At 41.7% G+C, this 12,943-nt stretch overlaps 1 protein-coding gene across 1 annotated transcript in view; it reads right to left on the bottom strand.

Moving 5' to 3' along the window:
• Window positions 1–12,943, bottom strand: part of Adgra3 (adhesion G protein-coupled receptor A3) — a 107,554-nt gene that overhangs the window by 54,400 nt on the left and 40,211 nt on the right. The window contains exons 3-5 of the mRNA XM_026403308.2: window positions 9,407–9,478; window positions 4,725–4,796; window positions 2,871–2,942 (exon numbers count right to left, since the gene is read on the bottom strand). Coding sequence (XP_026259093.2) covers window positions 2,871–2,942; window positions 4,725–4,796; window positions 9,407–9,478 — 216 coding nt within the window. The remainder of the gene's footprint in view (window positions 1–2,870; window positions 2,943–4,724; window positions 4,797–9,406; window positions 9,479–12,943) is intronic.

Genomic DNA, 12,943 nt, shown 5'->3' with positions numbered 1-12,943 from the left:
ACCATGCTTTACCTTGGTTTGCTTCTTTGCCAGAAAGCACAATACTTCTACTATTCCTCTAGCATATACCACTAACTAGTTATGGTCATCTTTCCAAGGACCTGCCTCCAACACTGTCCCCCACTGACCTAGAACTCTGCTTTTGAAAGAAGTTAGAATGCAAAGAAAAACTATCTGCCAGACAACCTCATCCACGCAACAAGCCCCACAGCTCCAGAGTTCAATACCAAGGCCCCATCCTTTTTGTCTACCAAGCCTCTAGGAATTTGGCAATAATTTTGGATCTGGAAGCCTTTCCCCAATTTTTTAGTATATTCATGGCTGAAAGGTCTAAATGCTTACAATCTCCCCTGTTGATTTTGGCAATGAAATAGCATCATAAAGTAATATAGGAATGTTCTATGTGGTTGTATTCTTTTTTTTAATATTTTTTTTAGTTGTAGATGAACACAATACTTTATTTATTTATTTTTATGTGGTACTGAGCACCAAACCCAGTGTCTCACACATGCTGAGCCACAACCCCAGCCCTCAGTGTGCCTAAATTCTTTGATGTCTGACTAGATCGTACATTCAAGGATAGAGACTATTTCTGACCTTTCCTTCTCCTCCTATGCAACAAGTGACACCATGGCTTAAAAGATAAAGACTCATCAAATCACAAATAGGAAAATAAGAATACTTCACAACTGGACTGGGGAATGTAGCTCAGTGGTAGAGCATTTTCCCAGAATGCCTGAAGCCCTGGGTTTGATCCCCAGCACCACCAAACTAAATAAATAAATAATACTGCATATTTGATATGAAAGAAAACAGAGAATCATCTTTATATGAGGCAGAAAAAGCGTCGTAATTTGAGGTCGGATGAAATACCCAAAGAAAGGGTACACACACAAAGCGTGGACACAAGCACAATAACCTGCAGGCACTCCTTTTGCTAAGCCCTGACTATTCATATGCCATATGCATCCAGCTAAGAAAAAACTACAAGATGCTGCCCCTGCCAGCATGGAGAATAGAACAGGAAGAACAAAACATACTAAGATAGAACGGAACATGCCTGATAAAAATAAACCAACCAAGTACAAACAGCAAGCCTAAGTGTGCATGTTTCTAACAGGGTGTTAGCACAGGGGAAAAAAAACGGAAAAAAGGGACATGATGAAACAAAGCCAAGGGAAGACAATGACAGAAGACCTGGCTGGCTTCTAATTCTGAAGCTCCACCTTCTGGTCAGTTCAGTTCCTCACACCGCTGAGTACAAACACTTCGATGTTTCCCAGTTCTGGGCTGGAAATACTTGCCACATTCCAGCTGCTCAAAAATCTCAGAAGGCAGATTATCCTTTGCCATCTTCCTTGCTTCTACCCATCCATCCCCTCTCCTTCCTTCCTCTTTCTTTTTCCTTTTTAAATTTTTCCCCACGGTACCGGGGATGGAACGCAGGTCCTCATACATGCTAAGCAAGCACTCCATCACTGAGCTACATCTCCTGCCTTTTATTTCATTTTGAGACAGAGTCTCCCCAATTGGCACAGGCTGGCCTCAAGCTTATAATCTTTCTGCCTCAGTCTCCCAAAAGCTGAGAGTATAGGCATGTGCCGCTGCGTCCAGCTTGCAATCTTATTTCCTAAATTTCAGAGTGGGCTGAGATACGGTTCAGGGGTAGAGTGCTCGCCTAGCCTGCTCCAGGTCCTTGATTCCATCCTAGCACTGCAACAAACAAAAAAAAAAAAAACAGAGAAACAGCTGACTTGAGCCCACTAAGTGTGTCAAAAGGGGTCAAAAGGTCGAAAGGAGCTATTTTCACACATAGGCAGCCCTCTGGATAAGAACAGTTGTGGCAAGAAGACCAGATAAGAGTGACCTGAGGGGACTTTAGTGCATATACCTCCTGCAGGATGGTAATAAGCTGGAACCCACTGGCTTCATCCAATGGCAACTGCTACATGAGACTCTAATGACAGGTTCAGAAAAGGAAAGGGGCTGGGGCAGAGCTCAGGGGTAGAACACTGGCCCAACACACTCAAGCTCTGGGTTCAGTCCCTAGTACTACAAAAAAGATGAGGACGATGAAGATAAGGGGGGAGGGGCTGGGAAGAAAGAGAGAACTCAGCACATACTAAACAGAGGCACCTGGCAGGGAAGAATTTTTTCCCCTAGAAAAAGATTCAATTCCATATATTACAGACAATGAAAATTTTAAAAACAACAAACTAAAGTATAATTCCAACAGGAATTAGTGTAACATAATTTGGGATAGATTAAGGTTTATCTTGATATACATTTACTTTCAAAATAACTCTTGTGCAATCTCTCAGTTAACAAAATTGCATCCGAGGGGGGAAAAAAAAATGAACCAATTCTAAAGCGACAGAGAACTGTATGAAGCTCTTACACTGACTTCATAAAGCAAGTCTTCTCAATAAACACCCCTAGAAACATTAGTAATAAATTGTAGATTCAATGTACAGCAGGGATTGCAGGATAAAACTGAATCCTTATGGTATAAAATACCCTGCAACAAAGTCTTCGTAGGAAGGAATAGTTTATACTTTGAGGATTTAATTAGTCAAACCACAAAAACATTTCCTGATTTGAAAAGGCAGAAAGAAACAATTACCCATTTATTTACTCTGAATATAGATTTCACTGATACGGTATTGTGAGGAAAAACTAGCCATTCCAGTCTGAAATGCATTACTGAGATTTACTGTCTGCTTTTCCATGTTAATGCAGGCCCTCAAGTAAGAGCCTAATTTTTGAAAATTCACAAGATATTGCTTATGAAATATCTTTGACCACATAATAAGTGATATTAATTTTCAAAAATTAACACATGTTAAACAGGACAAAGAATTCTTACTTACAAGGATCGTAATGAGCCAAGATAATCAAAAGTTCCTTGAGAAAGTGAAGAAAACAAATTCCCTGAAAGATTCCTGTGGGGAAAAAAAATAATTTCACTTTTAAAAATACTGGTACATACCTAAATGAATCCCACCATCATATACTCCCACAAGAAGGGAGACCTAATTAGAATAAGACATATTCCATGTTCATATAATTTTATCAAAATGGATTCTATTTTCAATGTATAACTAAGAAGAACCAATAAATAAATAAATAGGCATGTATCATTTTTTTACTATTTTAAACTTTTAGAAATATTCTATGATCATTACATAATATTATCAAGAACTCATGAAAGTTGTTTTAACTCTTACAAAGGGGGAGCTACTAGTAAATATTTCCTCTGAGGTTGAAGAAATCATTCTTAACATTTAATATGAACTAGTAAACAAATTTTTAAAAAATGGACTAATGCTAGATAAGGATTTTATCTGTCTACCTTTTTCTAAAAGGTATACTAAATTCCCACTGGAATTACTCTTCATGTGTTCACTCAGCATTATTTAAGGAAAGCAGCAAAGAGAACGATAAAAATAAATAAGAAATCACAAGAATTAAATTTTAGCAGCAAGAAGAAGTAAAGAACCATGATCAGCAGCAGCAACACACCCTCACTTGTGGAAACAAGAACAGAATGGCCAGAGCCCAGGAGCTAAGGGAGACTCAGAATACACTGCAAGGCTGGGCTTGGGCAAATTACCTGACCTCCAGTACCCCACATCAGGTAGCTTAATAACCTAACCCTGTGGAGTTTCACATGAATTAAACTCCTGAATCCAATGCTCCAGTCTTGAGTGCTTTGCTACATCCATTTGACTGAACAGGGTATTTCTTCCAAACCTGACCATGAATTCAGGGCTGAAGCAGAGAGCATGTTGCTTGGGTGCCTCTGGCAGCTAGAAACAGGGAGGGGCAGATAGGAATCTTGGTGGAGGCCTACTCAGGATGCTCACCTGACCTTCACGTGCCTATAACATTAAAATGGGACAGAGGGCTCTAGGAAATGGCAGCATGATCAACCTCCACCTCCCCCTAGGATCTGTTAGATGCCTGTTGCAGCATCAAGAATGGACAGAATTCAGAACCAGTGTTCTCAAGAATCAAGTTGAGGGCACAGCAGGGCAGAGAGCTCCTCCAGGGTCCAGGCTGAATCCTTCAGATGTGGGACAGAGTGACACTCATGCAGATGGAGAACCTAGTGTGGAGAGGGAAGGGTGACGGGGGCAGTGACAGCTCCTGCTTGTATACATGCCTTTAGGGCTTTCTTTTTTTAAAATAAAGTTCAGACAAGATGCACTTAAAAAACCCTATGCATGTGCTTCTATATCTGTGGGGTCAACAAAAAGAAAATATGAAAGTATATATATCAGATCACTAACAGAAGCTACCTCGGGGAGATATGACTAAAACAATGGAGTATTTGTTTTACCTTCATGTCTCCATATGATTTTATTATTCACTAACATCCAAGTTATTCTATTCCAAACAATTACTGGAAGTCATGTTTTGTGTTTAGATTTGGGTACCACCCCCAAGATACCTCACTAGGTGTAACGAATATCCCAAAATCCAGAAAAAATAAAATCTAAAATGCGCTGTTCCTAAGCATCTTGGATAAGTGCTCCTCCACCTGCATTACACTCTGAGGACACTGCCTTTCCATGACTAAACCGTGAGCTCCCTGGTCCCTTATTGCCTCTACAACCCTGCAGTTGCTACTTCAAGATGGAACACATCATAGTTGCTCATAAACATTTGGGTACTGGTTCAAATGCCTCCTTATATTTTAATAGGAAAGAAAAGGTACTTACAGCCGAACCAGATTGGTAAGTCCTCGAAATATGTCTGCATTTAGACATCCTATCCGATTGTTTGTCAGGTCCCTGAGGAGAGAGGCGGGGGAAAGTGTCTTCAATTAGTTCTCTTCCGTTTATAAAGATCTCACACCTCCTATACTGGAGAACACCACCCAGGTATCATGAAAGACCTTTCTTTTCTGCATCTTTGGGATATTTACCCACCTCAATTGAGATAATGATTCCTGCTTACAGAAAATGATTCCTGCTTGCATTTACATCTGGCATACAAGACTAAATGCTACTTAATTACATTCTAAGCATTTATTCCTACCAAAATACTGAAGATAAACCTGGAATAGTAGACATGAGACTCCATCTATCTTACTGCCTGGGATACAATTCCTTAGATGACCTACACAGCTAAATTACACTGGGCACTCTCAACCAGCAAATAAGAGACAATGGGGAAAAGGATAAATTATCAAAATGATGAAACTTTTATTTCCTCACAAACACTTGAAACTCAATGCTTTCTAACTTCATTCCTTAAAATACTCAAAAAAGCTCCGACTGTAATTAAAAACTGAATTAATTTTACTTTAAAGGTCTATCATTTAGTCTCAAGCCAAATTAACAATATCTAGGTAATGATCTAATTACTTTTTACAGTCAGTCCTAAATTCAATGTCCTAACGAATGTTATTTTTCTAAATATTTTTTCTTCTCCTCAATCTAGGAAATGTTTTCCCTTTTCATTTATGCAGAATTTTTAGTTAGTATTGGGGTTCTTTCTCTACTGACTGTACTTCACACTATGGATCACAAATACAATTTTAATTTTACATTTAATCAGAGACCCACCCTGGCTGTAAGTGAAAAGTTTATGTTGGGAGATAACAACTGACATGTCCCACAACTTTCAACTAGAACGGTGTGCCTTTCATCCCAGTTCATCAGTGAACACAGGGAATGCTGCAAGAAACCTCCACAACAACAAATGTTAATTATTATTAGTTGTTAGGCTGTGAATAATTCAAGATACTTCAAATTTCAATGAAAGAATTAGAACAAGCTCTCCAAACAAAACTTTTTGAGAATTACTTTTATCGTGTTTTCTTCGATGTACATAACCCTTCTCTGTCACGGGAAGTACACTGTCTCTGGTTTATGCTAGGAAAGTGATTTGAAGTACCCATTTCCAACAGAAAACCTTCAGATCCCAAACTGTACACTTGGTAATGGCAGAAGATGTATTAGTTTGACATCAACTGTGAGAACGTAGCATTTGAAGCAGGTACCTACTCATTCAGTTTTTCCCTGGGGTATTCAAAAGCTGCCTTAAATAATCCTGGTGGGCAACAGTTTCATAGTGCTGCCCTCTTCTAAGGCAACGTTAGCTAAAAGACCTCAAGCAATACACACCTTCATCTGTGCTTTTTGTACAGCTCAGGCTCTTCATGGGGGCAGGGGGCTTTTTTAAAAAAAAAAAATTATTCCAATAGATTTTCCTCCGATTTCTGTTTTCCCATTTAAAAAAAGTAAGCACCATCTCATGAACTGTTGCTTAAACAAGCACTTCTGGGTTCTACTCATGACCTTGTCTTACTTCTAAGTAAATGGTATAATCACCATTGATTCTTTAGGAAACAATTTCATTACAGCTATGTCTACTTAAAATGGAATTTAGGTATTAATAACATATGGTTTTCATTTGGGTTGAGGATTCAGCCTGAATTTGTTGATAAAGAAAAACTGAATGTCTAGGTTTCACCTACTTCTGGAAGTTTATTTTCAGAAAACCACTTCATCTTCCTGATTCAAGTTACCTATAAACTAAAGGCAAAGGCTTGAGATACTTATAAAAGACCTATGTGTGGCTGTGGAGGAGGATGCTCAACTGAATGATGTAAGGCCTCATAAGAAAAGGTACCTATGTATATCCACAAGCAACCATCAAACACCACTGCAGAATATCCACATCCACCAAGCCTACATAGGACCCCTTCAGCTTGCCCACTGTGGGCCCTAGGGACCCTTCAATTATAAGTCAGCTATTAGATTTAAGAATATATTTTGTGGTGAGAAGAGCATTATACATGGCAATTACCTTCCTAAGCAAGAACACAACAGACAACTTCATGTGTAATGCTATGAAAAATGCTAAGGCAATGCCCACTACACTACCAGTCATTAAATTTACTTTAGGTAGTAGTCCTGGAGAAATTATTTAGGACAAAGTACTAGACGGTGAACCTAAGGTATTCTACAACACCCCCAATGAAACTAATTCTTCTAACAAATAGTCAAGTATCCTTCAACCTCTATATCAGCAGCATTAACCTTTCTATCACCAGCAGAGCTGTGAATACAGTGGTGTGCATTCACAGAGTGAAGGAAGAGTAAGTGATCCTACCTGACAATATGATGTCACGTTCTCTCCTAGATGTTAAAGGAAAGAATATTCTACAAGGTCTAAAAGCATTAGAATCACTAAGAAGGACAGCTGAAACAATGATCAACTTCAGCTCCACCATTTCAGACAGGGCAGGCCAGGCCTCTACCTGAGGATTCGGTTCCTCAGCACAGGAACCAAGTGGCTCAGCATGGCAAGAAGTTCAAAGGAAGCACCTGGCCTCCCTGCTGCCCCCTCTCTCTCCAGGGACTCTATCTGGTTGTGTCACCTATTCAGGACCATGCTCGGCACCCCTGCCTGCGTCTATATGATGGAGTCTTCATAACCCCCAAGACACCTGCTCAGCCTCTGTGAATAGATGCCATGTCCACATCCACGCTCTAGTTTCTTATGATTCCACTACACTCCCTGACTCACCCATAGGTGAGTGCAAAAGATGGACTTGGTGAATTTTTGTTGAACTCAACTCACCTGGATCCTTGCCTTGCCACAGCCTTGGTGACGCTGCTGTCACCAAGCTTTTACTGAGCTCCATACATAGCTTGACCTGCTACCATGTTGATGCCCACCTAGTGTCCAGTGCTACTCACACTCTGACTTAACCCTGGTCTCTGGTAACAACACTGACCTACCCTAGACAGGCCAGGCCAATTTTTTACTGGTTTTATTAAAAAGCCTTAACTACAAAATAATACAAGTACAGAATGAATAGAAAATAAGAAAACTGGTAGCAATCCCTCCTTCAGACTTCCTTGGGCTTCTACTTAGAGTAGGCAAAGGCAGATACAAACAATGAGCCACTACTCACCCCAATAAGAGCTATGGTAATAAAAGCTCCCCACTACAGACTTGATTAAAATTTAAATAATTTTGCAGGCTGAAAAGAAATCCTTTAACTCCTGCTATTGTTAATCTTACAGAATTCCAAACAAGACTGCCAAACAGAGAGAAAAGGGGGGAAAGCTATATCTATGTCTTAGATGAAAGATATCTTATTTGCATAAGTAGTAATTTGGGGGCTATAGCTATAGCTCAGTGCATAGCTCTTGCCTAGCATGCAGATGGCCCTAGTGTTCAATCTCCATGTCCACACACACACACACACACACACACACACAAAGTAATAATTAAAAAAAAAAAAACCTGGGAAAATAGCACAAGAATGATTTTGAGGTGATGGCAACTGAGAAGAAACATAAGAACAAAACATACAAGGAAAGTCTCTGTGTTCTCCTTGTTCGACTAAAAGCAGGACATAAGTTTGCAAAGGTGTCCCTCCACCTCCTCTAGGAAGGACAAAGCCTGGCCTCTAGAGGGTTCTGGAGCCTTATCAGCCTAGGAAGCACCAGAGGACTCTATACAGCAAACATTACTAATTAGACTTTATCTACTATTCATTTCCCATTTATTTGCCTTCTCCAAATTGCTGCCCCTAGATACTCAAGGTGCTTATCCTTTGTCCTGTTACTTCTCTAAAACTGTATTGCTCCCTGCTGAAGATGTTCCATCCATCAGTTCTGAACCACCCCTTTGACACACTCTTTTCCTGGGTTTTCTCCCTTGTGTATAAGGAAATACACATGCTAATAAACCTCTGTTTTTCTCTTATGAGTCTTTGTTAGATGAGTCCTCGATGAGAACTTACAAAGTAGAGAAGAAAAAGTTATTGTTCTTCCCCTACACTATATATTCTCTCTCAAGAGTCTGACAGCTTTTCTGGAGAAGTCAGAACCTGAGAAGCAGCTAGTGAACAACAACTGTTTTTGGAAGAAATGCAGGATGGCAGGACAGTCTCAGCAGTCACATCTCAAAAGTGAGCAACTACAAAAAGGACCCAAAGAAGGAAGGGGCTGTTTAGCTTTGGAAGTTACAACAACTAGACTTTAGAATTTGAAATAATAATACACAGATTAAAAAACATACATGAAATCCGCAACATTTCACATCATTATAGAAAGGCGCCTTGATTTACAGACAGTTTGAATAGAGTCATAACTTGAAATTCATCTAGAGATTATGTCAACCCGCAGAGCGGCCACATTAATGATTTTATTAGCATACAGAAGACACAACTACCTACCACCAAACAAATCACACCTGTGCAAATTAACCTCCTCCTAAGCTACACATATTAAATACTATCTGTTCTTTGATCGGGGACCTGGCCAGGTGAGCCTCTAGAAATTACTCATCATTTACTTTCTATCATGGTAAAGTCAGTTAATAGCTGCTTATGAGATACACAACTCTGAGCTCATAAGTGAGCAATTCAAATACTCACAGTCTTTTTAGTGATGACAGTCCCCAAAAGGCACCTGGATCTATACTGCTTATCAGATTGTTCCGGAGGTCCCTGTGAAAAACAAAATAAATGTAATTCACAGATCGACACTGTCAAAAATATTCAGGCGACTACACTTACCTGCTGCACAGAAAGCAACACTAACAGCAGTGACATGAGGAAATGGAAGCCAGAAACATTAAGCCAAGTGACAGTAGTGACAGTGAGAATTCAAATTTGAAAAACCTGGCTCCAAAGCCTTTTGTTTCAGTCAACACAGGAAGAAAGGCATATGTCTTAAAAGGGACATGGTCCTCCCATTATTCAAATCTAAATCATCACTAAACTATAACCATAAACAATTCTTTCTTAGTATGCTCTAATTTGGTTATCAAAGTTCACTAGTTACTGGATTTATGACAAACATCATTAAATTGAGTTTTTTTTACAATGTGTTTAAAAATACCCAAAGCAAAATTCATGTCACTTAGCTCTTCATACTTATTTTCTTCTTGGGCTTCCATAGTTAGGTTTTCTATAAAGTAAAGATACAAAAAAAAATATGCAATAAACCACGATATGTAAAGCTGGGCACAGTGGCGCAAACCTGGAATCCCAGGTCCTCATGAATGTGAGGTGGGTCACCACCTTGATTGAGGCCAGCCTGGGCAACTCAGCAAGACTGTCTCAAAATACATTTTTAGAAGGACTGGGGAGATAACTCAGAGGTAGAATACTCCTGGGTTTATTTCCCAATATGAAAAACAAAAAAGAGGAATAAGTAAAAATCACACTATGTAGCTCAAAACAAAGATGCAGAAGGCCTTATCTCCTGGGGCACCCACAGCAGTCACAGTTGACACACTCATCCTTCTCAAGCACACTACTGCACACCCACGCCAGGCCCTACCACTGGGGGCAGCAGTGTCTCAATGCAGTGTCTCAGTATATACCTCTCGGGTGGGGCTGTGGGCAGCAGGCTGAGGCAGTTGCTACTATCTACCCAGTACCCAGGCTCAGATGGAGACCCTCGGCTAGACTCCTGCTTAGATGTGGTCACATCCATTTCCTGGGACCACACTCCTGCCATGGCTGGACCACACTGCAGTTGTGCCAGACACCCTGAGGTGAGCCTACTGGTCTAGACACAACCTTGTCCGCCAAGTCAGAATGGCTTCCAGTCACCATCCGGGCCTGAAGCCAGACCATATACAGACACCTTTTCCTGCTGCTCTTTCCCAGAAGTCTTGACCTAACAATGCCAACCGGCCCCTTCCTCACACACCAGGTTGGGGCTTCCTATGTCACCTGTCCACACTATCAGTGAATACCACAGGTGTACAGAGGAAGATCAACACCAGCCAGGACAGCAGGTACCTCTGGGGTTCCCAAGTCCCTTACGTACTTCAGCTGAGATTTAAAGGCTTCCCCAGAAACAGACCCAGGACCTTGGTGCTACCCGTTTTCATAATGAGGGACCTGTGTCTGGGGGATCTTTAATAACAACTGCTCCGTCGTGGACAGACCAGCCCGTGTCGAGACAGTCTAAACTACTCGGAGATCCTCAGTTTTCCATCTCAGGCCTTGCAGTTCAGAAAGCATCAGGACTCCTTTCTCTACTCGTGCTTAGGAAAAGGACTCCATGAAAGCCTTACTGCAGAGAGCACAGTGGGGTCTCCTCCCTCCGGCTCCACTGCCCCACCAGCTCATAAAAACCATTATATGGCCCAATTCATAACATAACTATCGATACAGTAGAAGTTGCAACACTGGGCTCATCTTCTGGATAGGCTTCCTGGAAAATTCACAAATACTTTCTGATGAGGCTACCCTCTGCCTGGTGGCAGGAGTTACTCATTTCCTGTGAGCCCAGCATTCTTGACAAGCCATTGTCCTGTGGCTCACCACACTGCCCAGCCTGCTTACTACATGGGGGCAGAGACCCACGACGAAGTTGCAAGACTGCTTCTCTAGGATAATGCCCTGTTGACTCCTGTGATCCACATGGCCTCCAGAGAACCTCAGCCTCCAAGCCCCGTCTACCTGCTTCTAACCACATCCTGCGCCCCTTCCTTGGGAGCCAGGGTCAGGACTGCAATGCCACCATCTCCCTGGCTCATCAGAGTCAGTATTTTCTAAATACAACTAAACCGCACTTCTTTTGAAAAGGAAATAATCATTGAACACAGACATAAAACCTATGATCTGATTGCTGTTATGAAGTTTTTCATTGACCCGAATCCAGATTGTATGTTTCACAAGAACATTCTAAACATTAGCAGCTTCCTTGACCTAGGGTCAGAGAAGGAGGTTTCCCTCCAGGTTCTGCGGTATTTCCCCCCCCCCCAAAAAAAAAGGAAAGAAAACAAAGTAACTAAAAATATCAGAAAAGGTTAGGAAGCTTCCCAAAACATATTCAGACAATAATAAAGTCTTAGAAGATTGTCAGTGAATTCAATTCCTATACTTCTCTCTATATTTCCAAACAAATTTTAAGCTCTTAACTGTGAGTAAGAAGATGGTCCCTGGTTTAGCAATTTGAACAGAAAAGGAAAATCATGCAGAGATGAAGTTTCCTGTGTGCCCCAGCCCAGGGGATCCCTTATCCTAGGTACCTGCCTTAGGGCCCAGGGAGCCACGGCAGTGGACAGTGGTCCCTATACATGCAACCCTCCTCTGTGGCTTTCTTTTGCCACCTCCTGAGAATCTACCCATGAAGATCACAGATGGAGGGTGGCAACAGCCCTGGGAAGGGAGATGCCGGGGACAATATCCCAGCTACAGGCTGGGTGGTCTGAGCCTGCTCCTCAGGGCTCCCTCGGAGTCCAGGGAGCCTGCTGCAGACAGCTTAGCAGAGCACCAGCACTGTCCTTCCTCCTCACTGTCCGGCTCCCAAACTAACTGGCAGAACTCCCACCTCATCTCAGGACCTGCTCCAGGGCAACAGCTGCTCACACTGGCTGGTCCTGTGACCCTGCCGGTACCAGGACAAGTACTGACACCCAGTGCAGAGCCACCGGAGACTGTCCATTTCATTCTAGGGCAAAAAGCAGAGGAACAAACCAGAGTCGATGGAAATTTTTAAAAATTTGAGGCTAGACAGAGATGGAAAACAGTAGCACCTATGAAAGATTCCAGAATACAACAATGACAGCACTAAGGACGGCTGTTGAGTATGGAAGGTGGTCACTGCGCACAGGTCTAGGGGCTCTGTTTAATGCTAGCAGCCTTCTCTTGATTAGGGAGATGCACCCCTACTTCTCCAAATGGCACAGAATATACCTCAAATTTTTCCATATGTGGCTCTAATCAACACTGTCCGGATCTTTCAAATGCACAAGGTTTAAACTAGCATGATTACAATAGCCTGGTCTGACCAGAGGTGGGACTGCCATTCCCACATTAAAGGATGAAAGGATGTGAGCCTATGGCCGTCAGTGGCCTCTTGCTACAAAGACAAAAGAGCCTATAAGATGACCCCAACAGACAGGAAGCCTTGGATCAGGCCATGCCTGAAACCCAGCTCTAACCCTGGGC

The sequence above is a fragment of the Urocitellus parryii genome, chromosome 10 (genome assembly GCF_045843805.1).
Source record: "Urocitellus parryii isolate mUroPar1 chromosome 10, mUroPar1.hap1, whole genome shotgun sequence".
Taxonomy (NCBI): domain Eukaryota; kingdom Metazoa; phylum Chordata; class Mammalia; order Rodentia; family Sciuridae; genus Urocitellus; species Urocitellus parryii.
The sequence above is the reverse complement of the archived record's forward strand: the minus strand, read 5'-3'. Positions and strand labels throughout refer to the sequence as shown.